Below are 25483 nucleotides of genomic sequence, written 5' to 3'. Positions count from 1 at the left end.
TTGGTCGCTTGTTGCTGCAAACTTGCTCGCTGACGTGATTCGAAGGAATCTTAATATCCATTTCTGGCTCTCCATGTTGAGGAGCATGAGAAGATTTGTCGAGAGGAACTTCACCATGTTTGGTGAGCACCCGCAGTTGCTCGTTCGGAGATGCCATCAGATAGATGTTACAGACTTCTTGCATCCTGCTTCTCCACTCCGCATCCTACCGTCTTGTACCACTGGCAGCAGCCGAGCTGAGATTACAGAGGAAAGGCAACTGCTACCGAGTGTGAGGCTTGGGGATCTGGTGGTAGATCCTGGAGCTATGCCACAAGGGGAGTACAACGTCATTAGTTGGGAATCAAGGGTGCCACCTTACACTTCATTTGTTCATTTCGCTTCAAATGGTGACCCAAGTGTGGCTGAAGATAGTCCTCTGTCTGGGAGGAAGCGCAAGTCCATTTGATTCATAGGATTTTTGTAGATATTTTGTAGAGTTGGAATCCTTATTGCTCCATCCGTTTGTAAATAGAAGTTTTGGATGTGGTAATTGCTATAGATATGACAAACAAACGGCCGGATCCTTCCAACACCGTCCATCTTTTTTCCAATCGAACGGGTCGAGATTCCCATGATTTGTTTCCGCCTGTTAAACCCCCATGTACCCCCACATAAATCTCAAATATTGCTTGCAGTAAGGTTTATCCGCCTTCCCGAAATCTTAGCTCTCCTCGATACCATCTCCTAACCCCTGCCATGGCGATTCTTCTCTCACAACCGCCCCTCTCTCCGCGCGGTGCCTCCCTCAACCGGTCGCCGATAGCTGCACCTCCTTTTGGACCGACTCACCCGCTGGATGGCACGCCGTTCCGCAGGTGGCGGCTTAGCCGTGTCGACCAGGCTATACTCCGACCGAAGCAGCTGGCCAGAGTGTGCTTCAACTGATCCGGGCCAACCCCATAGATCCATTCAAGGACTACACAATCAGGTTAGTATGTTATTGTAACTGATCTAGGTCCCAAAGTGTTCGTATTTTCCTCACTTTTGAACTGCTCAGGAAACTAAATCCCATTTTGAAGGAAACTAACAACGGTAGCCAAGTTTCAGGCATGTAGTGCTTTCATTGTTAGGATTTGTATTTTTGTTTCCAATGTTATTTTACTTTTGCTTCCTTAGCAACTGAATTGTGCTACCATTACAGCAGAATTTCGCTTGAAATTTATGTTAAACCTATCAAAGTATGTTTCTGTGGACCATGGATATTTGTGCTTCCACGGTGAATGGATTTACTTGGCCGGCCGAACCACCCCACCAATCCATACACGATCAGGCTGGAGGTAAACTGTAAACTGATCTAGATCCCATATCTATATTTTCACTCTTTCACACTCTTGAAGATTAACTCCATGTATTCCTTTGTAATGTCTTATGCATTTATGAAAAGAATTTTAGGCGCTGGTCCATAGTACCAATGGTTGAAATTGTTGCTGTGTGATTTTGTACATGATTTCTTGGGTTTTGGATCTCTATTTGGATGCAGGTGTTTATTGCACTTTACGTGTATGCTATCAACATGATCGGGACTACCACCAGGTCCCAGCCCAGTCGTCAGGGAATTTTATCTCGGTGGCGACGGCTATGGTCGACGACAGGGACCAACAACAGAAGAAAGGGAGACCCTAACTGCGTCATTTCGTTCAAGAGCTAAGGCCTCCTGGATTGATGTCTCCATGTGCTGAAAGAAATGAATTGAGTGTTTGTAATAAACTGTTTGTTTAGATATGTTGCATCTAGCAAACATATTGTCTTGCAGAATAAAGCAAATTTGTAATATTGAGGAAATATGTGATATGAAAGTATGAAGCTGTGTGTTTTGACAACTCAAAGGAAGCAAATATGTATGCTACTTGAAACATGTCAAGTGGATGTATCAAGCACTAAAATTTTCTCCAGATATATCAATGAAGCTTTTGTAGTCACAAACGCAAATGCTCCAGGTTTCTCAATAACTAATCATGCTTCTAACATTAGTGCACTATGCTTCCTAGGCACATGAATGAAGTTCACACTAATCAAATATGCGCTTCCACAATTAGTGCATTATATTTGATACATTCGAATTTCATGTTTGTAAATTACAGTGTTTTCTGAAGTATATATTCTGTTACACAGGATACAAGATTTTGTATGCTACATCCATGAAAATCCATTCACCGCGGAAGCAATAATTTACAGTCCATAGAAACTACTACTCAGCCCGCTCTAAGATAAGTGTTTCAACTTTTTCTAGATACGTATAAAATTCATCTGGATACATCCCTATCTAAACAAAACAAAGACACTTAGTTTAGGACGGAAATAGTAGTATTTCTAGATTGAAGCTAATTTTTTTAATGAAAGCCAAATTAAGTTGCAAAGGAAGCAAAGTTAAATATCATGTGAAAAAAATCTACATGCGTGAAAGACTAAAACTTGGCTAAAGTTGTTAGTTTCTCACAACGGTATTTGGATTCCTAACAAAACCAAGCGCTATTGGGGAGTAGTTTATAGCCTGCCCCATATAATGCCAATTTTTTAAAAATATTATACTCTCTGATTCATATTAATTTTCGCTAATGTGGATGTATCTAGATACATTTTAGTTCTAGATACATCCATATTAGCGACAAGTAATATGAATTGGAGGGAGTGATTGTTTTCTTTAATTTCATAAACAATATGTGTTTTAGATTTTTTAAAAATAATATGGCATTGGCTTCCCCGAAACCGACTAGGACATATCAGCTTCATCGAAACCAACTAGAACTTATCAGCTTCGCCGAAACCAACTAGCAACACTTGATCAAATCGAGACAACATTGAAATGCATAACAAGAGTGTGCCACCTATTTAAGAGTGATGCTAGTGATCTAACTTCTCCACTTGTGTTGAACTTGTTAGAATGCTCATGAATCTGTTTCCAAAATATTTGTGTGGTTGCTTAACTCTATTTCGAGAGTACAATGCCTCTTCAAGAAGAACTTAATCATTCCATGCGAACTACAATGCATTATCCTCATCCTCTGTCCATTTGAGCTCTCTTTTTGTACTTCTTCTTGGAACTAAAAATTTCAAATAAAATTAAACACATCAGCATATTTGTCCTACCTCGTTCAGAAGAAGACAAAAGGCAAAAAACAAAACTTGTTGTCATTGTGCCAAATGCCCTAGGGGTGAGAAGAGGAGGATGCCGCCGCCAATTTTGGCGCTCCTACGACGACGAGAACTTGCCCACTGACCGAATCCGCTTTCTCTATCTCCATGGACACCCCAGACTCTCGGTGACGACGGATCAAATGATGGCGGCCAGGAACGGCGGAAACCATAGAGCGTGCAACATCTACGATGGATGAAACGGCGGCGGGGCTGCGAGATGGCCGGAAGTCGACGGAGGAGCTCGTAGGAGGTCGCCAGTTGGAGCTTTCGGCGATAAAATTGACACCCCTATTCAGGCGCTTCAAGCGACGTCAGCAACCGGCGAGCGAGTCAAAGCAGGGCATGAGGGCAGCAGAGGCCGCGGGGTGTCGATGGATGCTAACAGTGGTCATCGGAGGCAACACTGGCGACAATGCTGTGCGGGCGGGGGAGAGTTTCTTGATAGGCCGCTGGGAGTATATTTGAGAGTTGGCCAACTTAAGGAGTAAAAATTTACTCCCCTAAAACCTCTGAGGGTTGGGCTAGATCCACTTTAGGCACTTTAGGGCTAGATCGGTTGTTGGGCAAATCAAATACTCCCTCCGTCAAATTTTAACAAATCTGAGACCCTTTCAGGTGACGGAGGGAGTAGTTGAAGTGCCATCATTTTTTCGTGCTTCGCTTTCAGGACCAGTCTAGATCAGTGTGGAATCTACAGGTGGAGTAATTAACATCTCAGATAGCGATATTTTTCAGCACAACGTGCCCTCTCGCTGTTGGCGATAACAAGAACACTCTATCTGCAACATGTGGCTATGGACGTTCTCCAGGGCAGCAACCACCAGCGGTATGCAATTTCCACTAGCCTACTGCCCCTCTCTTGAACTGCCTGATTAATTAGCACAACTCGATTGGAGGAATTGGAGATGGAGCATGCCATATCGGCTGTAACAGGTGAACTCGCCAGCCGATTTGTCTCCTTCCTCACCAACAAGTACCACTCCAGCCGCGCATACTCTGAAGAGAAGCTACTGGCGAGGCTGCAGCAACTGCTACTGAGAGCTCGCACAGTCGTCGAGGAGGCGGATGGTCGATACATCACAAACTCCGGGATGCTGGCACAGCTCGACATGGTCGCAGAGGCCATGTACCGAGGCTACTGGGCACTAGGGGCATTCAGGTACAGGTCACTTCAACAGACACCAATGGAGGAGGAGCAGGTTAGCGACTCATACCCTAAACGTTTTCGCACGGTCCATGGAAGTGTTAGAAAGAAGAGGGCAACATACCTTGCCGACTTGAAAGGAGTGCTCGAAAGCTTAGAGTATGTGGTTTGTAGCATGACAGAGTTTGTTGTTCTCTTGGGTGGATGCGACCGTATGTTGTGTCGACCATACGACGCGTATCTTTACAACGACAACATCATGTTTGGTCGGCACGCCGAAAAGCAAAAACTCCTGAACTTTGTGTTGCAGCACGGCCCTCCCGGTGGTGCACCGGCTGTCCTCCCCCTCATCGGTGGTCCTGCGGTTGGCAAGAGGACTCTTGTCGCCCATGTATGCAAAAATGAGAGGGTTAGATCACAGTTCTCTTCGATTTTGCACCTGAATGGGGATTGTGTTAGTAAAATTGCAGACCATAGCAGTCTCTTGTCGGGGAAAGTATTGGTAGTTGTTGAGCTTGTTTCAGATGTTGACCACAAGAACTGGGTCAAGTTTTGTTCAACCCTGGCAAGCATGGACAGTCGAAGCAAGGTGATCATCATCAGCCGGTGTAAAAGTTCAGAGAAACTGGGAACAGTCAAGCCAATCTTCCTCAACACCCTGCCATACGAGGAGTTCAACTACCTCTTCAAGACACTTGCATTCGGGAGCGAGGACCCGGCACAGCACCCGCGGTTAGAACGAATAGCAGACGAGATGGCTAGGGAGCTGCATTCGGATTGGTCGCTCATCGCCGCAAACTTGCGTGCTGATGTGATGAGAAGGAATCTTGATCTCCATTTCTGGCTCTGCATGTTGAGCAGGATGAGAAGATTTGTTGAGAGGAACTTCTCCATGTTCGGGGAGCACCCACAGTTGCTCGTTCTGAGACGCCATCAGATAGATGTTACAGACTTCTTGCATTCTTATTCTCCACTCCGCGTCATACCTTCTTGTACCACTGGCAGCAGCCGCACTGAGATTACAGAAGAAAGGCAACTGCTACCGAATGTGAGGCTTGGAGATCTGGTGGCGGATCCTGGAGCTAGACCACAAGGTGATTTCAACGTCGTTAGTTGGGAATCAAGGGTGCCACCTTACACTTCATTTGTTCATTTCGTTCCAAGTTGTGCTCCAGGTGTGGCTGAAGATACCCCTCTGCCTGGGAGGAAACGTTCAGCACAGCATTTGTAAGGCCTTTTAATTCAAAGGATTTATATGGATTTTTTAGGTTAGAATCTTTATTGCTCCATCCGTTTGTAAATACACAATCCTGGATATTGATATGGTTGCCGCTAGCGTCTGCAGCTATATGAGCATATAGGAGTTTGGTGATGTACCGCGAGTCCGCCTCCTCGATGACCAGGCGAACTCTCGGCAAGAGTCGTTGTAGCTTCTCCACCTTCTCCTCCGAGGACGATATGTGATCTGTATACTTGTTCATCAGAAAAGCAACCGTGACAGCGGATATGGCAAGATCTACCCTGAGATCTCCTGAGATGTGTTGTATGAGTGAAAGATGCAGTTTATCCTACAATGGTATATATAGATATTCCGGACAGCCAAATACCCCCTGGTCGGCTACAGCGTATCACAGGTGATGGCAGGGACATGATGGTTTTTATAGAGTGAGCGGAAAAAACATTTTTCCTTTCGTGTGAACAAGCTTTTTGGTACTTTGGTGCCTACAAGGTACCCCGGGGTGAAATGGACAGACTACCATAGTACCTACGCAAGCTGTTCCATCATGTTTAAAACAATGACTACGCCATGCGCATGTATATCCATAGCAGCATAGCAAGCTGTAAATTCATAACAAATAGCGATAATAATACACAGTACAACTGACATAAAAACTGGATTACTATGTCTTAACTCATAAGATAATGGCACTAGTGTTGTTCACAGTCAACTAATTATATATGCAAAGAGGCAGTTCATGTTCAGGCTCACCGAGTGCACTATTTACAAGATTACATAGTGTCTTTTGCTGCTAATATGTCTGGGATCTACATGACATAATAGTCTGTAATACGCGTAAGCATCGACTTATAACCTGCTCCTAAACGGCGAAGAAAATGGCCTAGTGGTAATGGTACCAGGATGGCTACTACTCTTGGATCGAACAGAAGTGTTCTTCTAAGATTCTCATGCATGCGGATTAGTGGAACCTGAACTGTATGTGAACTTCTTTCCCAGAACGAACATGTATTCTAATTTTAAAGCATGCTCTAGGTGGATTCAGGGTTTTGCTGGGAACACTACAGTATGTTGGGTATATACTGAACTTAAGATGAGTTTACCTAATAAAGCACCTGGTAGTCTGGAAGATTTGGAGACCTAACTCTATGTTGTAGATGTAGTAAGTGGTGCTTGCTTCCAGCTCTCGACTAGAGGATGTCATGGCTTTAGAAACTTGCCATGCCATCCTCTAGTCGAGAGCTGGAAGCAAGCACCACTTACTACATTCCCATTTTAAAAATCCAGGGTGAGATGCATCTGCAGTTTTGCAATTAAGAAAACATAAGAATACCGAAATAGATATACGATATAGTAAACATTTTTATGCGCGAAAATAACTGATATCCTGCTACACTAGCAAAAAAAGAAGAAGTATTAGAACATGCATGAAAATTCACATCACTGTGTTAATTATGGCTTTTCAATTTAGTTGCTGATAAACTGACAACAATGTTAAGCTATAAGGATGAAAGATATTGATAGATAGGGAGGAAACAAACCTGAATTTTCTGCTAACAAAGGCTACCAGTGAGCTGTAAGAAAAACAGCATGAACAATACAACTATTGTACAGGATGGATCGTTAAACACTAAATGATATTATAGAAATGCACCAAGAAAGAGTAATAGGTATACAGAAATACAAATATTGTACAGTAAGGGCATTTGGTGGGCTGACTTAACCTTTCCTGATGGAATTTTATGTTCTGCTATTTTTACTTCTTATATCCATTATTTATGTAGGCCATATTGCCAGCCTTCCCGAAGAGAGAAGAACATGGTCTAGACAAGTATGACCATCCTTCACATGCTTCTGGATGACTCGTGTACAAGGTTCAGGAAAGCGGAAAGCGTAATCGGTGTGGTGGCCTTCTGCTCAGAGCTTATGCGTTTTGTGCATGCTTAAGCGGAGCTAAAGCATTCTTGACTTAGTCAACGGTAGGACCAAAAGCAGTGAAAATCAGAAATTTTAGGCCAAAGAACAAGTATTAGTTAGACAGAAAAGTGAAATAAAGATGGCTTACATCGTTTTCTTCTTCTACAGCCGAATTGTCAATTTGCTGCTTGCATACTCCATGCGGATCAGTAAATCAGTGGTCGGTTTAGGATTTAACACAGGGGAGGAGACATGGAGAGGTCGAGGGTGCAGCAGGGGCTGTGAAGACAGGGGTGACGCCGGCAGCTTTGACGTTGCTGCAGGGGCGGAGAAGACAGGGGAGAGGCGGAGGAGCAGTTCCGCCGGCGGCTTCGATGGTGCTCTCTCTAAATCGCCCCTGTGCTAGATCGCGATTAGATTAGGAGAGGAATCGTCGATTGTTTTATAGCCAGATCAGGTGCGCTAATCCCATCGCCCGCGCCAAAGGTCCCGCGCGTCCTGATAATTGGCCCTAGGGCTTAATTAGGCGATTAGGCCCTAATCGAGGAGGAGACCCTCCGCTTCACGCTTCAGCGCGCATAAGCGTGCGCCTTTTACCGCTTTCCCGAGCCTTGCTCGTGTAACTGTTCCATCGATTATGTTTTCTGGACAAGGAGTCTCCAAGTTTGTCCCTACTACTGATTTGCTGAGCAAATAAAAGGCTTGAAGTCACCGTCCTGGACCAATCTAGATCAGCTTGGAATGGTAAGCACAAGCTAGAGGTGGAGACAGTGATACTTTGCACGTGCCCTTTCCCCGTTGCCAATACAAAGTTGGTCTATGTCCAACAACCAGCTATTGACTTGTTTGGGAGGAAAGGCCAGCAGCCTGCTACTTCCTCCTGCATCCTACCCTCTCTTGAACTCCATGATTGCTTAGAACTTAGAACTCTGAGTTGTAGGAATTCAAGATGGAGCTTGCCATATCTGCAGTAACTGGTGAACTTGTGAGCCGATTCCTCTCCTTACTCGTCAACAAGTATCACTCAAGCCGCGCATACTCGGAAGAGAAGCAGATGAAGAGGTTGGAGCAACTGCTCCTGAGAGCTCGCACAGTCGTCGAAGAGGCGGACGGGCGCTACATCACAAACTCTGGGATGCTGGAACAGCTCAACATGCTCACAGAGGCCCTGTACCGAGGCTACTGGGCACTAGGGGCGTTCAGGTACAGGTCACTCGAAGACAGTCCCATCAAGGAGCAGGAGGAGGTGGAGGAGGTTAGCAACTCATCTCCTCCCAAACGTCTTCGCACGTTTCATGGCAGTGCTAGAAAGAAGAAGGCAACATACCTTCTCGAGCTGCAAGGTGCGTTGGAGAGCTTAGAGGATGCCATCTCTAGCATGAAGGAGTTTGTCATTATTTTGGGTGGATTCGACCGTATGCTGCGTCGACCATACGACACGTATCTTTACAATGACAACATTATGTTTGGACGCCACGCCGAAAAGCAAAAGCTCCTAAACTTCTTGTTGCAGCACGGCTCCCCTGGTGGTGCACCGGCTGTCATCCCGGTCATTGGTGGTCCTGCGGTTGGCAAGAGGACTCTGGTCGCCCATGTATGCAAGGATGAGAGGGTTAGCTCACAGTTCTCTTCGATTTTGCACCTGAATGGGGATTCCGTTTGTAGAATCGCAGACCATGACAGTGTCTTGTCGGGGAAAGTATTGGTAGTTGTTGAGCTTGTTTCAGATGTTGACCAGGAGGACTGGGCCAAGTTTTGTTCAACGCTGGCAAGCATGGACAGTGGAAGCAAGGTGATCATCGTCAGCCGGTGTATACGTTTAGAGAAACTTGGAACAGCCAAGCCAATCTTCCTCAACACCCTGCCATACGAGGAGTTCAGCTACCTCTTCAAGACACTTGCATTCGGTAGCGAGGACCCGGCACAGCACCCGCGGTTAGCAAGAATAGCAGACGAGATGGCCAGGGAGCTGCATTCGAATTGGTCGCTCATCGCCGCAAATTTGCATGCTGATGTGATGAGAAGGAATCTTAATCTCCATTTCTGGCTCTGCATGTTGAGCAGGACGAGAAGATTTGTAGAGAGGAACTTCTCCATGTTCGGGGAGCACCCACAATTGCTCATTTTGAGACGCCATCAGATATATGTTACAGACTTCTTGGATTCTTATTCTCCACTCTGCATCGTACCGTCTTGTACCACTGGCAGTAGCCGTACTGAGATTACAGAGGAAAGGCAACTGCTACCGAATGTGAAGCTTGGGGATCTGGTGGCAGATCCTGGAGCTAGGCCACAAGGTGATTTCAACGTCGTTAGTTGGGAATCAAGGGTGCCACCTTACACTTCATTTGTTCATTTCGTTCCCAGTTGTGCTCCAGGTGTGGCCAAAGATACCCCTCTGCCTGGGAGGAAACGTTCAGCAGTGCATTTGTAAGACCTTTTAATTCAAAGGATTTCTACGGATTTTTTAGGTTATAATCTTTATTGCTCCGTCCGTTTGTAAATACAGTCTTGGATATTGATATAGTTTCCGCTAGCGTCTTCAGCTATGTGAGCATACAGGAGTTTGGTGATGTACCACAAGCCCGCCTCCTCGATGACCACACGAACTCTCAGCAAGAGTTGCTGTAACGTCACCACCTTCTCCGAGAACGATACATGATCTGTGTACTTGTTCATCAGAAAAGCAATCAGATGACTCGCGATATCACCCGTGACAGCAGATATGGCAAGATCCATCCTGAGATCTCCTGAGATGTGTTGCATGAGGGAAAGATGCAGTTTATCCTACAAGGGTATATATAGATATTCCAGACAGCCAAATACCCCCTGGTCGGCTACAGTGTATCATAGATGATGTCAGGGACATGATGATGTTTTATAGAGTGAGAGGGGAAGATACATTTTTCCTTGCGTGTGAACAATCTTTTTGGTACTGCCGTGCCTACAAGGTATCCCAGAGTGAAATGGACAGACTACCATAGTACGCCAGCTGTTCCATCACATTTAAAACAATGAGTACCCATGCACATGTATATCCATAGCAGCATATGAAGCTGTAAATCCGTAACAAATAGTGCTAATAAGAGACAGTACAACTGACATACAAACTGGGTTGATATGTCTTAACTCATTACATAATAAAACTAGTGTTGTTCACAGTAAACTAATTAAATATGCAAAGAGGCAGTTTATGTTCTGCCTCACTAAATGCACTATTTACAATATTACATAGTAGTCTGTAATACGCGCAAGCATCGACTTATAACCTGCTCCTAAACGGCGAAGAAAATGGCCTAGTGGTAATGGTAGAAGGATGGCGCGGTAATACTACTACTCTTGGATCGAACAAAAGTGTTCTTATAAGATTCTCATGCATGCGGATTAGTGGAACCTGAGCTGTATGTGAACTTCTTTCCCAGAAGGAACATGAATTCTCATTTTAAAGCATGCTCTAGGTGGATTCAGGGTTTTGCTGGGAACACTACAGTATGCTGGGTATACACTGAACTTTAGAGGAGTTTACCTAATAAAGCACCTGGTAGTCCGGAAGATTTGGAGACCTAACTCTATGCTGTAGATGTCATGGCTTTAGAAACTTGTCATGCCATCCTCTAGTCGGGAGCTGGAAGCAAGCACCACTTACTACATTCCCATTTTACAAATCCAGGGTGAGATGCATCTGCAGTTTTGCAATTAAGAAAACATAAGAATACTGAAATAGATATACGATCTAGTAAACATTTTTATGTGAAAAAATAACTGATATCCTGCTACACTAGCAAAAAAAGAAGAAGTATTAGAACATGCATGAAAATTCACATCACTGTATTAATTATGGCTTTTCAATTTAGTTGCTGATAAACTGACAACAATGTTAAGCTATAAGGAACAGGCACATCAGTAGTTACGGCTTCCAACTGGGGTGCTCGATCTTAACTACGGTAACCATGCCCTTCTGCTATTTGCGAATGAAGTTGACATGGAAAAGAATCTGTAGTTTGCCCAGTACATAAACTGTCTCCTGTTTGGCTCTGAAAACCTAATGACGTGATACCATATATCTTCTTGATGCATAAACAGTAGGACAAAGCCCAATACTGTTATTTTTATTAAATCCTGATACCATATAACAGTTGTATAAGCTTTGGCTGAAACCAGATAAGAACTGATACAACACTTGGAGAAGATATGATAGGTCTAGGGTAATGTGCATCTTTCCTAAGGTGTACATCAACCATGTGGACTTTGAATGATGGCTGCTTGAATTTAGGATGAAAGATATTGATAGATAGGGAGGAAGCAAACCGGAATTTGTGCCAAACAAAGGCAGCCGGTCACCTTAGGACAGAAGTGCCTCCTTGAACAAAAGCCTTCCAGTGAGCTGTAAGAAAAACAGCATGAACAACACAACTATTGTACAGGATGGATCGTTAAACACTAAATGATAATCTAGAAATGCACCAAGAAAGAGTATTAGGTATACTACCTATTACCTAACATGTAGCAAGGCAGACTCACCAGGAAATGAAGCAAAATTTAGGTCTCTATGGCCTTCAAGGCCTTGTTGTTTCATAGTTCATACGCAGCTATGTAAAAAAAAGTTTCAGTGGCCGCAACAATGTAAAGTGCATCATTAATATATGTGGGGGAAGTCTATTTCCTTATATCCCATCAGAGCAAAAAAATTACAAAAAAAATGAGACGAAAAGAGAGCTTATATTATATTCTGAACAAAGTCATTACAGAGAATTATGGTCCTCAGAACATCTTCCAGCAGAACCAAATACTTTTGGTTCATTATTCCACATGCAGTCATTTTCACACAATAATATACTTCATACATTAGGTTAAAAAAGGAGGAACTGGAGGACAAGAAGTAATTCAATGCAAAAGGTTTTAATCAAGAATCTAAACATCGCATTGTATAGTGAACAGGACAAATCAAAGAACAAAATGGGAGGTCCACAGATCCTGTATGAGAAAGTGAGCCACTAAACTCATCTGGAGCAAATCCCCGGTTTGTACACATAACTCAATCAAATTATGTTGGTAGATGGCAATGGCTAATTAGCATTACATCGGTCCAAATTTATTTTGCAAGTCAGAGCACAAGTGCACAACATAACCTGCTAGCTAGTTGATCTCACAAATCTACATTGCAAAAACTCAACCGACATGCAAGCTGCTCCAAACCCTGATTACTATCATGATACAATATTACAATGACAGTACAATAAAAATTAGAGCTGTGATACATGATTCCGAGGGTCCCGTGAATGTAATGCTGTGCATGGGAGGAAGCCATGGAGTTGCAGGCCCATCTCCCATATCGCTCAAGTTCCCTACCTTGCAAACATGTCTTCATGACGCCACCCTATCGCGCTGCTAAATCCAAGCGCTGCAGCAGCACCTGCATGAGGACGGCCTCCTCAATGGCGACCTTTTCCCTGGCCTCGAAGCGGCAACTGGCAACCGCGTCGACGACCTCCCTCACCTCATAGGGAGTCCAGGAGTGAGGGCCCGTAGCGCTAAGTAATGCTGCAGCAGCAGAACCACAGGCCGGATGAGACCACGGACCGAAAATTACACGCGTGAGAGGAACGAGCGAGCGAGCATGTCTCTCAAGTCGGCGCCGCATTCCATCGAGCAGATGGCGGGCAGAGGAGGAGCAGGGGTGCTTACCAGAGTGGTTTAGTCAGCCTTCGTGTCGATGTGCATTGGAGCGTGCTCCGGCGGCGCTGCGCGAGGCGACGGCGAGGTCGGCTGCGGCCGCGGTGGAGGTCGCTGCCGGGGGAGAGGGCGTGGTGGAGGTAGCAGAGTGCGAAGGCGGAGCTCCGTGTTCTCGAGGCAGAGCGCGTCGGCCGCCTCCTGTTACTGGGTCGCGAGGCGTGCCATGTGCAGGTAGTGCTCATTCGCCGCCGCCGCCGTGGAGCGCCCGGAGCAACATGCCCGGCCGGCGCGTAGGAGGGCCAAGACCACGCCTGATCATGAGGAGGAGGGGGAATCCGAGACCGTTCCAAATCTTGGAACAACCGACGGTGTGAATTAAAATTTTACAACCGACGCTATACTGTAACTCGCTATACTGTAAGTCAGGTAAAAAAATGGAGGACTGAAGATTAAAATTTTCAGGAGTTTCTTCCTAACCTAAAATTTCACGAGTTTCTGTTGGCATACATGTACAAAGATGATGGTTACAGGTACTCAAGTACATATGGAACACTGTGTCAATATCTAAAACTTTGTCTATTTACAAACGAATGGAGCACTAAAGATTCCAGCTCTACTAAATCCCTGCAGTGCAGAAGATCCTTTGAGTCAAATGGACTTGCGCTTCCTCCCAGACAGAGGAGTATCTTCAGGCAAATCTGGGGCACCATTTGGAACGAAATGAACAAACGAAGTGTATGGTGGCAACCTTGATTCCCAAGTAACCACATTGAAATCCCCTTGTGGCCGAAGTCCAGGATCCGCCAGCAGATCCCCGACCCTCACCTTCGGTAGCAATGCCCTTTCCTCTGTAACCTCAGTCCGGCTGCTGCCAGCGGCACAAGACGGTACAATGCGGAGGGGAGAAGCAGAATGCAAGATGAAGTCTGAAACATCTACCTGACGGCGCCTCAGAATCAGCAACTGCGGGTGCTCCCCGAACAGGGAGAAGTTCCTCTCAACAAATCTTCTCATCCTGCTCAACGTGCAGAGCCAGAACTGGAGATTTAGATTTTTTCTCATCATGTCAGCGAGCAAGTTTGCGGCGACGAGCGACCAATCCGACTGCAGCTCCGTGGCCAGTTCGTCTGCTATCTTTGCTAAGTGCGGGTGCTGTGCTGGGTCTGCGCTCCCGAAAGCAAGTGTCTTAAAGAGGTAGCTGAATTCCTCGTATGGCAGGGTATTGAGAAAGATCGGCTTGACTGTTCCCAGTTTCTCTGAATTTTTACACCGGCTGACGATGATTACCTTGCTTCCACTGTCCATGCTTGCCAGGGTTGAACAAAACTTGGCCCAGTCCTCCTTGTCAACATCTGAAACAAGCTCAACAACTACCAATACTTTCCCCGACAAGAGACTACCATGGTCTCCAATTCTACAAATGGAATCCTCATTCAGGTGCAAAATCGAAGAGAACTGTGAGCTAACCCTCTCATCCTTGCATACATGGGCAACCAGAGTCCTCTTGCCAACCGCAGGACCACCGATAACTGGGAGGACAACCGGCGCACCACCGTGAGGGCCGTGCTGCAACACGAAGTTCAGGAGCTTTTGCTTTTCAGCGTGACGTCCGAACATGATGTTGTCATTGTAAAGATATGCATCGTATGGTCGACGCAGCATACGGTCGCATCCGCCCAAGAGAACAACAAACTCCGACATGCTAGAAACCACATACTCTAAGCTATCCAACACACCTTGCAAGTCGACAAGGTACGTGGCCTTATTCTTTCTAGCAGTGCCATGAACCGTGCGAAAACGTTTAGAGGAAGAGTAGCTAATCTGCTTCTCCTCCGTAGGAGTCTCTTGAAGTGACCTATACCTGAACGCCCCTAGTGCCCAGTAGCCTCTGTACATGGCCTCTGCGAGCATATTAAGCTGTTCCAGCATCCCGGAGTTTGTGATGTATCGGCCGTCCGCCTCCTCGACGACTGTTCGAGCTCTCAAGAGCACTTGTTGTAGCCTCTCCATCTGCTTCTCTTCAGAGTATGCGCGGCCTGAGTGATACTTGTTGATAAGGAATGAAACGAATCGGCTCACGAGCTCACCTGTTACTGCAGATATGGCAAGCTCCATCTTGAATTCCTCCAATCTAATTATCTCAGAGCTCTAAGTTCTAACCAATCATGGAGCCCAAGAGAGGATAGGAGGAAGAAGGAAATAGCAGACTGCTGGAGTTTCCTGCTTGACAAGTCAATGACCGGATGTTCATGTTACACATAGAGCAACTTTTTATTGCTAACAGGCAGGCAAAGCGCACATACTGGAAGGAAACCGTCACTGTCTGAGTTGTCAACTACTCCACCTCTAGCTTGTCCATATCGTTCCACGCTGATCTAGATTGGTCTGGAAACGCTGCTTTAGCTGAACTTTTCATGCACCACGGGAAAATGATGGTGATATCGAATCTTTTATTTGCTCAGCAAGACAGTAGTATGGACAAACTAGGAGACTACTTGTCCAGAAAACATATTTGATGGAACAGCCAGAATCATGTGAAGGAGGGTCATACTTGTCTAGACCATGTTCTTCTCTCTTCCTAATTGTTAATAAGTATAAGAAGTAAAAAAAAACTTTTGCTAATTCTAGATCAACCGAGAATTAAGCTAGTTCTAGATTGACTATATGACTGTTGGATTTGCTTTGTGAATCTTGCATATGAGAATTACACATATGTGTGCAATTGCACATATTTTACCCGTGTTGCACATAAATTAAACATGAAATTGGGTGATCGAGAATTAAGCTAATTCTAGATCAACCAAGAACTAGCCGCAGCCAATAAAAAATACCAGGGCATAAAAGTCCAGGAGAAAAGGTTAAGTCAGCCAACCAAATGCCTTAAATTACCAGCTAACAAAGTGAGAGTCTGTGGGCTAACCAAGTCGGGCAACAAATGTGGCATGGCGTTACTACTTCCCATTCGTATTCATACAAGATGAGGAACAGTACACTGACCTCATTGGTGCGGTAGGCTAAGAAGTGTTCAGGAACAGTACGCTGCCCACAGATCCATTTGGTCGAACACCTTCCGGGCACCAGTACGGCACCACCTTCTCCCCAGCATCCTGCTTTCGTGGTGACAGAGCAAGCGACACACACATAATTGTTGGAAGACAGGAGAGAGTAGCCATGACGAAGCTTGAGGGGCTGAGGGCCTGACATGCTTAGTTTACACTGAGAATCGCGGTGAGGCAACCCTGCCACGCCACTCCTTGTCCTTCCTGAACACAGAGAGGTCCGGCGGTGAAAGTGAGACGCACAAAACGTGAGGTTTAATCTTTGATAAGACAGGATTCAACCACTACTCCTTTCAAACAATGGCTAATTCCTCCCCTAACAACCGTGCAAGTTCTTGGCCAAAAACACCTTGACCAGCGGCATCGGTGCCCAATACCTCAGAAAGGTAGCCACCTCATCACCGATGCCTAGATTAATATTTGAGGCACTTCGATAGGGAAAGAGTATTGGGATCCATCGACCGGCGCTTTTGAAACCTGGGTGCACGCGAACATCTGGTTATGAAAAATTATATTTTAAAGTTTTAGATAAATTTGAAATAATGCACGCATGTATATACTATGTTGATACTTACTCGTGTAAGTTTTCATGAAAAAATAAGATTATATGTGACCTCCACAAAAATGAGAAAATGATTTTTTTGGATATTTTTTCATTATCATGTAGGCCACATACAATCTTATTTTTCGGTAAAAAATTACACGAGTAAGTATCAAAATAATACGTATATGCAAAAAATTATTTCAAAATTTTTTACAAAATTTAAATAACATTTTTTTCTCCATTTTTTAAGAAACTGGGTGCAGGCGCACACATGTTCCGTTTGCACTTTCCGTGGGATCCATATGTTAGGGCATCTCCAACCGGGCGACCCATCCCGCGCCCGCGCGTCCGGATGGGTCGAAACGGACAAAAACCCGGCCCAGCGCGCGGACCCATCCCTAAAACGGACGGCGGGGGCGTCCGGATCGACGCAAACCCAGCCCAAATCTTGGACGGGTTTGCGTGGCCGCGGACGCGAAAGGCTGGTCGCTCGCGTCCTCCCTTGTCCGCCCTCGGCCCGCCCGTCTCGCCTCCCAAAACACAAGCCCGTCGCACACATCTCCCCACCGCTCCGCCGCCACCCACGGACCGGCGATTTGGGAGCGCGTCGACGCCGGCCATCGTCGTCGAGACGCCGGCAAGCGGGGCGGAAGCGAGGTCGAGGCCCCGCGCTGCTTTCGCCGCGTCGTAGCGAAGTCGGAGGACGCCGCCGCCGGCGCCGTTGTCCTCTCACCGTCGCGACACCTCCCGCCGTTCACGGCCTGCGCCGTTTCCGCCGGAGGTGAGCTCTCCTGCCCGTGTTTCCGGACCGCAAGTCGGCTGAGACGGCCATGCCTCGCAGGTCCCTACGGAAGCATTTCGATCGCCTCCGCCTGCGAGGTGTTCGTTGAAATGATCGAACTCAAATGTGTCCCTTTTCGGATCATGGTGGACAGCGACGACGAATACTACTTCAAGAACTTCATCGACACGTCGTCGAAGAGGAGTCCGACGACGATTTTTTCACGGATGCTCGCGCTGCTCATCCACGAGCACATTGTCTCGCAGATTCCCGTGCACCGGGGGTCCTTGCCGGGCCGCGCGGCCGCCTTGGACCGCGAAAGAGAACGCGGCCACGACCAGCTCTTCGTGAGACTACTTCCAACCGACACCAATTTTCGTGCCGCCATTGTTTCGCCGTCGTTTTCGGATGAGCAGCCGCTGTTCCGCCGGATAATGGATGGCGTGAAGATCTACGACGACTACTTCCGTGCGAAAGTGGATGCACTTGGCAAGGTAGGCCTCTCTTCGTACTCGAAATGCACGGCAGCGATTAGGATGCTCGCATATGGCGTTGCCGGTGATTTCGTAGATGAGTACACGCGCATGAGTGAGTCAACCGCCCTGGAATCGATGTACAGGTTCTGCAGAGCAGTGATCGGTTCGTTCGGAGAACAATACCTCCGGCAACCTAATGCAGAGGACACAGCTCGTCTGTTGTCGATCAACGCTGCCAGGGGGTTTCTCGGGATGCTTGGCAGCATAGACTCGCATGCACCGGGAGTGGAAGAACTGCCCCTTTGGTTGGCAGGGGGCATACGGCGGCCATTCCGAGGGGTGCACGGTCATTCTTGAAGCTGTTGCTTCCCATGACACATGGATTTGGCACTCGTTCTTCGGAATGGCTGGCTCACACAATGACATCAATGTGCTGCAGCGCTCTCCGGTGTTTGATAGGCTAGCGTACGGTCAGTCCCCTGATGTGGATTTTGAGATCAATGGCCACCACTACACCAAGGGGTACTACCTTGCCGATGGTATCTATCCACCTTGGGCTACACTCGTGAAGACAATCCGAAACCCCACCTCAGAGCAGGAGGCAAGGTTTGCCAAAGAGCAGGAGGCAGCCCGGAAAGATGTGGAGCGGGCGTTTGGCATCCTCCAAGCTCGTTGGGCTATCGTCAGACACCCCGCGCAGCCCGGGATGTGCAAACTCGTGGGAGGTGATGACCGCTTGTGTAATCATGCATAACATGATTGTTGAGGTAGAGCGGGATGATTCACTCTTTGATAATGACTGGGAAGGCCAAGGAGAGTTGGTTACTCCTCAAGGTGGTCCGGCATCATTCCAGGACATTCTTCATGCGCACCATGAAATTAGAGATCTGGCTGTACACAACCAGCTTCAGGCTGATTTGGTCGAGCACATGTGGCAAGCATGTAGGCAGCAATGCCGCAAACAACAATGATGAAGGAAATCCGAAGCCTAGAGCATTTGTATCGTTTTTTCATTTTATTTGAACAATACTTTATCCTTGATTACATGGACTATGTAATGTGTAATACATTTTGAGCATTTGAACTATTTTATATATTTTATATAATACGTTTTTGCGTTTTTCTAGTGAATTTACAAGAAAAACATACCATAGGGCAACGCCGACCCAAATCCCGCGTTGGGCGCAGCGTGCGACCCAAACGGACGCGCGGACGCGGGGCGCTGTCCGGGTGTCCGTTCGGCCACGCAAACGGCCCAAAACGGATGGCCCAGCGCGTCCGTTTGGGTCGCCCGGTTGGAGATGCCCTTAAATAAGTACACAGAGCTAGTAAGGAAAGAGAGGGAAGATATTTGTGTTGTATTTCATTTGTTTTAGGAATTACGCATCGATGACTCCACTTGCTCCGATGCCTTGAAAAATACATTAGGCATCGGTCAAAGAGCGTGCCGGCATCGCCTATCGGAGCACAAATCGCTTGGACTACGAAGTTTGCAACGTTGTAAAAGCTCATGAGGTTAACTTGGGGCTTGATTGGTTGCCAACAAATTGTTTTGCCCATCTAATGCAACTTGGTCCAACAGGTACCATATGAGTGGAAACTTGAGTTGGGCTAGCACTGGCACTATGTTTGGATGCCGATAATTTCGCTTGGGCTTGAGTGGAGAAACGAGAAGCAGTTCGTTTGGTATGTTGTTTTGCGCTCGGAGGGCATGTCTGCTCATTAATTGGAGGGGCATCGGCCTGGGCAGCTTGAGGATGAGTGGGAAGGCATGGCGAGGACGAGGAACTAGATGCAGAGTGGGAAACCAAGTAGAATGTGGTAGGAACCGGCGGGGCTTGAAGAATTTGTGTGCAGTGCGAAGAAAAAAGGAGGTTGGCAGCCATGGAAGCTTGATTGAGAAATAATTGGTGGAGAGAGCAGGAGAAGGCTCTAGATAAATAGAAGTAGAAAAGGAGGATCCGACAAACCATTAGTCGCCTATCCTGTTAGAGCAAGATTAATAAGAGAGTTTGATACTGGTTATATAGCTATTCCATGTCCATCATAAAGCCCACTCATGTAGTAGGGCCTAACCTGAAGGAAAGCTCCTTTTTTCTTATTTGTACCCTTAGCTACTATGACAACATCAAAACACAAAGAAGACAAACCACTATGAAAACACCTTCATGCTAGGAAAGAAATATAATAACTACAATCAATTTGAACGGTAGGATTCGATTCAAGCTTGACATTTGTCAAAGTATGGCAACAGTTCAAACATGCCGGTGGGCGAGTGCTGAGATTCGTGCACGGCGCTTCTCGCGGTTCGCCCTCTTCTTCTTCTTCGCCGCCGCCTTCTGCTCCTCCTTCTGCGCGTAGAACGCCTCCATCGCAGCGACGTCCTCCGGGAACTGGCGCGCCCACTTGAGGCGGAGGCGCTCGTCGCGCTCCGCGATGAGGAGCCGCTGCTCGAGCTCGCGTTGGCGCCGTTGCTGCCGCGCGTGACGGCCGGCGACGGCGGCGCGAGCGCCTCCGCTTGCTCCCGCGTCCACACATCGTGGAAGTTCATTGTGCGGCGGGAGCGGCCGAGGCGCCAGGCGACGGCGTCGTATGCGCGCGCCGCCTCGTGCGCTGTGTCGAAGGTGCCGAGGCGGATGCGCTCCTCGCTGGAGCGAATCTCGGCGTCGAAGTGGTCGCTTGGCCGCGTGCGATCGCCGCGGTAGCCGGAGGCGGAGCGGCGGCGGGGAGGCATCTTGTCGTCGGAGACGGAGAGGCGGCGCGGACATGACGTGGGAGGCAGAGCGGCGAGACGAGGGAGGCAGAGGCGGAGCGACACGCGGGGCGACTGAAGGTTCCGGATGGTTGGCGTGCGCGGCTGCGTGGCGTTTATAGCGCGCGCCAGCCGAAGCGGCAAGTTTCTCGCGCGAGATAGTGCAAAAGCGTGGGCGCGGTAAGAAAATGTAACACACCTTTTTTCGCGCGTCCGTTGGGGTTCACGCGGCCGCCCGCGCGACGTAAACTTACCGTTTTTTAGCGCGCGCCTTTTCCGCGCATGCTGAGATGCTCTTATGCTACTCTAGTTGCAAATCAAAGGCTTGCTAATTTTTGTTTTTACATGAGCAAAATTTGCTAAATGCGGCTGCAACGAACGGGCCCGTCTCCGAGCGCGGAGATTCGTGCACGTCGGACCTGCGGACCAAGACACTTCCCTTGTTCCCCACCGCCAGAACCTGCTGCGTGCTTCCACACTCTCCTCCTCCAGTCCGCACCCCGCGCCGCCGCAACCCGCGACGCTAAAACCCTAAACCCCCACGCACGAGCACCAGCGCCAGATAAAAATCAAGCATGGCGCCGCCGCCTCTCCCAAACCCCAGCCAGCCCCCACCCACCACCCATGGCGCGGCATCCTAGGCCCCCCTCCCCCTCCCCCTCCGCGCCGCCGCCGCCGCCGCCGACGACCGACCCGGACGCCGGCTACGACCCCGTCGAGGCGTGGCTCCTCGACGACTTCGACTTCGACTTCGACCAGGCCATGGCGACCGAGCTGGCCAAGACTTTCAATCTCGGCGAGGAGGTCCCGGGCGCGGTGGAGCCGATGGGCCCCATCGGCGCTGTTGTCCCTGTCCCGGAGGATGACGGCGGATTGGGTGTGGACCCCGTGAAGGAGTTGGAGGTCGCGGCGGAGAAGGGCGGGCTGCTCGGCCTGTTCGATGCCCCCCTGGGCGTCGAATTGGAGGTCAAGAAGGAGGCTGTGATGCTGAGCGGTGGATTGGGCGGGGATCTCGGCCCGGATTACGACCTTCCGGTGTTGGGGAATAGCGATTCGGCTGCAAAAGGGGATACTTTGGAGGGAGAGATTGATGCCCAGATGGGTACCTTAGCCCCCGTTGATTCTGAGATGGGTACATTAGCTGCTGCTGATGCAGAGATGAGTTCCGCAGCTACCGTTGGTGCTGAAATTAGTACCGTAGCTTCCGTTGATGCAGAGATGAGTACAGTGACTCCTGCTCGTGCTGATACTAGTACCGTAGCCCATGTCGTTGCTGACACTACTACCATACCCGCGGTTGACGCGGAGATGAGTTCGGGGGCCTCGCTGAACGAGGAAGTGGGCCGTGCAGGAGGCAAGGGTGAGGTGGAGAGCAAGGACAAGGTGTTGGAGATCAGCGATGACGAGGAGTCAAGCGAAGCCTCGTCGAGCAGTGACGAGGAGTCGAGTGAAGCCTCGTCGAGTAGTGATGAGGAAGAGCCGGTCGCCAAGAAGCATGGTGGAGTTATTGACCTGGAGGCCATCATGGAAGAGGGTGAGTTGATGGCTGAAGCCGACGATGATGACGAGGATGAGACACCAAAGGGTCCTGCCAAGTCCAAACATGTAGTAGAGGTATTAAGTTGTATCCCGCCCTGTTCAGCTCACCCGTTAAGTATTTTTAGGTGCCTTTTTTTGCATGTAGTATAGTTTGATTCATTTGCTAATGAGTTAGTATTTGGTTCTAATTAGTTCAACTGACTTGTATAAATATCTGTTTCATGGTCAATTTTATTAGTTAATGGTCCATTAAAAGTTAATACTCACCTATCCATTTGCTCTTGTGAAAATCCTGCACTTTCTGTAGCTGTAATATAGCAACAAAGTATTCTCTGCTACTACGAAGCTGCTACACACATATACTTATGTGCTCAGTTGCCAAAAATCACACATGTAATTGTTAAACTTCAGTGTTACTTGTTTCTATGTATATCCTGAAGTAGATGTATCGTCATGCCTTGCAGGTACTTCCTCCGGTTCCAAAGATTGAAGTGCAGCTGGAACCACATCATAAGCCACTCCCAGTGGGAGCTATTTCAGCTGTAAGTCTTGTATTGAACTCTGAATTTTCATCCAACTTTTATTAGCATTTGTTGGTGAACAAAAGCTGGGGTTTTCCAGCACTTTATGAATACCTGCCTTTTCTAGACGATATCTGATGAAGAACCTATCAGTTGCCGTCATTTGTAGGTGTTAAAAGCAGTATAATTTGAATGTAAGAACTAAAAATCTCTTTATAGTACCTGTATTCACCCTGATATGTTTCTACTTTATTAGTAATTCATTCTGGAATTTGGAAGTTTTTTGGGTTATATATATTTCCTTTACCGCAGTTATTGTTTTGAGAAGCACACTTTTCTGTTATGCTGTTTTGAGATTTTGTGAACAGGCTCATTTATGACTGTTAAAATACACATAGTATATTTCCTATTATTAGATCCATATTCTGAATGTCTGCTGTTCATCCAGATCATGGGCGAGAGAGTGGTTGTTGAAGGGTCAGTGGAACACAGTCCCCTGACTGAGGGTTCTATACTCTGGATAACTGAAAGCAGGACACCACTTGGCATTGTCGATGATATATTTGGACCTGTAAAGAACCCATACTATCTTGTGCGGTACAACTCCGTGGAAGAAGTACCTGGTGGGATCAGTGCAGGAACGACCATCTCTTTTGTTGCGGAGTTTGCAGATCATATCCTAAATATGAAGGAGTTATATGCCAAAGGTTACGATGAATCTGCAGATCATGACGAGGAGGCAGATGAACCTGAATTCTCTGATGACGAGGCGGAAGCTGAGTACAAAAGATCACTACGGTTAGCAAAAAGGCAGACTGATAGGCAGCTTGAGTCTAAAAAACCTTCTGGCGATAAGAAGAGGGGGCAGGCCAGAAATGCTGGATTCCGGAATGACATGCCACCTAGGATCCACGATACACCGACACGTGGTCACCAATCACAGCGTCGTTTCGAGCGCTCAAATATGGCTCCTGCTGTTGCTGACAGCCCAACTCATCGATCAGGTTCTCAAAACTTCTCTATGAGTACACCATCAAGGGACATGCCACCTAGGATCCATGATGCACCCAGACCAGATCACCTATCACACTATCATTTTCATCGGTCAGATATGGCTCCTACTGGGGCTGACAGCATGACACGTCCACCGGGTCCTCAAAACTTCCCTATGAGTGCACCAACAATGTTGCCACCGATCTCAATGAATCATTCTATGCCATCAGCTGTTCAACTTGCCAATCAGATGGGCAGTTGCTTCATCAATCCATCACAACAGTTCTCTCATCAGCAGCCAAACATGGTTTGGCCTGGCGGTCTTCCGCATCCACCGCAACCAAACATGGGAGTTGACGGAGCTGCTCTTGCAGCCAATATTATGCAAAATATACTTATTGGAGCAAGCCAATACCAGCAGTATTTACAGAATCAGAATTTTGGTGGCTTCCCAAATGGAATGCCCATGGCCCCACCACAATTTATGGCAGGTAATGGAATGCCTGGAAACCAGATGCCTTTTGGTGGACAGCCAAGAAATCATCCATTTGGTCTGGCATCTCAATTGCCTATGGGGCAAGGTAACTTTGGCCAGCTACCACACATGACAGGCGACCAAGGGCCGCCTGCTGGATTTCCCAACGCCCAGGGGTTTGGGTGCTTCCCACCACCGCATGAAGATGGTGGAGACCAGGCTCCTGGATTTCCAAACATGCAAGGATATGGGCACATGCCATCACCACATGGAGATGGAGGACAGCCGCCTATGCAATTCAATTCCCTCCCATCACCGCAGGGAGATGGAGCCAATGGAGTTCAGCCTCCTATGCAATTCAATTCTGGGCAGTTTAACCAAGGGAGCTCATCCTTCCGCGGCAGAAGGCCACAGCAGCGTGGGGGCCGACACTCACCTGGGAGAGGTGGTGGTGCTGGTGGTGGCAGGCATCGTAGGTAGTTAATGGTGATACTTTTACGCCGGGTGTAATTTTGACTCATGTTGAATGAACTTCATTTATTTCAAGTATGCTGCTTTTTCCCAAAAGAGATGTGTAACCGGTTTGCTGTAATATGCAAGCTGTTTTCTGTTGTGCTGCCCATCAATCCACTTATAGTGCTTGCAGCAGCAGCACTGTATCCTGGCTTCCTTCTCATATGAGATTGGATTCTTGACAAGCCTTGGTTATGTACTGACTCGTTTCACTAATGCAATCCACTTATAGTGCTTGCAGCAGCAGCACTGTATCCTGGCTTCCTTCTCATATGAGATTGGATTCTTGACAAGCCTTGGTTATGTACTCACTCGTTTCACTAATGTAAAACATTCTAGCTTTTTTTTTGGTAAATGCGTGCATCTTTGAAACATCTAAAACGTATTACATCAGTATCAGAGGAAGTAGAATTTGCTATACATTCTTTCGGCTGTATCTTTCAGTTGATGTATCCAGTTGTTGAGATCATGCAGCATTTCTGCAGGCGTGCTGCTATCCTTTTTTTTTAATCTCAATATCAACAGGGTATGCTCATGGTTTTCTTATTGCTCTGTTGCCCAGTTGTGAACATTTGTTTATCAAATGGTACCATTATTTCCTGAGCGGCTTTGGGAGAAGTATATATAATGTTCACAGGATATCTCGAGCTAGTTATCAGCTCTTGCATAGTCTAAGACAATT

The 25483-nt window shown here is 47.3% G+C and overlaps 3 protein-coding genes across 6 annotated transcripts; 2 read left to right on the top strand and 1 right to left on the bottom strand.

The window, feature by feature from the left end:
• Positions 1-3981: 3981 nt before the first annotated feature.
• On the top strand, positions 3982-7429 carry LOC124650097. 3 transcript variants are annotated; one of them, XR_006986877.1, is made up of 3 exons: positions 3982-5548; positions 5658-5955; positions 7343-7429. XR_006986877.1 is itself a non-coding variant. In XM_047189661.1 (2 exons), the coding sequence occupies exons 1-2, from the start codon at positions 4083-4085 to the stop codon at positions 5680-5682; spliced, it is 1491 nt and encodes a 496-aa protein (XP_047045617.1). In that variant the 5' UTR covers positions 3982-4082; the 3' UTR covers positions 5683-6097. The 3 variants fall into 3 exon arrangements, 2 of the variants coding, with proteins under 2 accessions (XP_047045617.1, XP_047045618.1); XM_047189661.1 differs by lacking the exon at positions 7343-7429 and having other exon boundaries at positions 5658-6097; XM_047189662.1 differs by lacking the exon at positions 7343-7429 and having other exon boundaries at positions 5667-6096.
• A 6367-nt stretch (positions 7430-13796) lies between these two features.
• Positions 13797-15368, bottom strand: LOC124648523 (putative disease resistance protein RGA4). Its single transcript, XM_047188271.1, has 2 exons — positions 15236-15368; positions 13797-15166 (listed from the first exon to the last, which is right to left on the bottom strand). The coding sequence occupies exons 1-2, from the start codon at positions 15261-15263 to the stop codon at positions 13797-13799; spliced, it is 1398 nt and encodes a 465-aa protein (XP_047044227.1). The 5' UTR covers positions 15264-15368.
• Positions 15369-21553: 6185 nt separating this feature from the next.
• LOC124650094 (H/ACA ribonucleoprotein complex non-core subunit NAF1-like) lies at positions 21554-24855 on the top strand. Of its 2 annotated transcripts, XM_047189658.1 has the most exons (4): positions 21554-21759; positions 21799-22374; positions 22764-22841; positions 23269-24855. In XM_047189658.1, the coding sequence occupies exons 1-4, from the start codon at positions 21586-21588 to the stop codon at positions 24766-24768; spliced, it is 2328 nt and encodes a 775-aa protein (XP_047045614.1). In that variant the 5' UTR covers positions 21554-21585; the 3' UTR covers positions 24769-24855. The 2 variants fall into 2 exon arrangements, with proteins under 2 accessions (XP_047045614.1, XP_047045613.1); XM_047189657.1 differs by having other exon boundaries at positions 21554-22374.
• The last annotated feature ends 628 nt before the right edge of the window (positions 24856-25483 follow it).

The sequence above is a fragment of the Lolium rigidum genome, chromosome 4 (assembly GCF_022539505.1).
Source record: "Lolium rigidum isolate FL_2022 chromosome 4, APGP_CSIRO_Lrig_0.1, whole genome shotgun sequence".
Classification (NCBI taxonomy): Eukaryota; Viridiplantae; Streptophyta; class Magnoliopsida; order Poales; family Poaceae; genus Lolium; species Lolium rigidum.
Note: the sequence above shows the minus strand (reverse complement) of the source record. Positions and strands in the feature narration are given on the sequence as shown.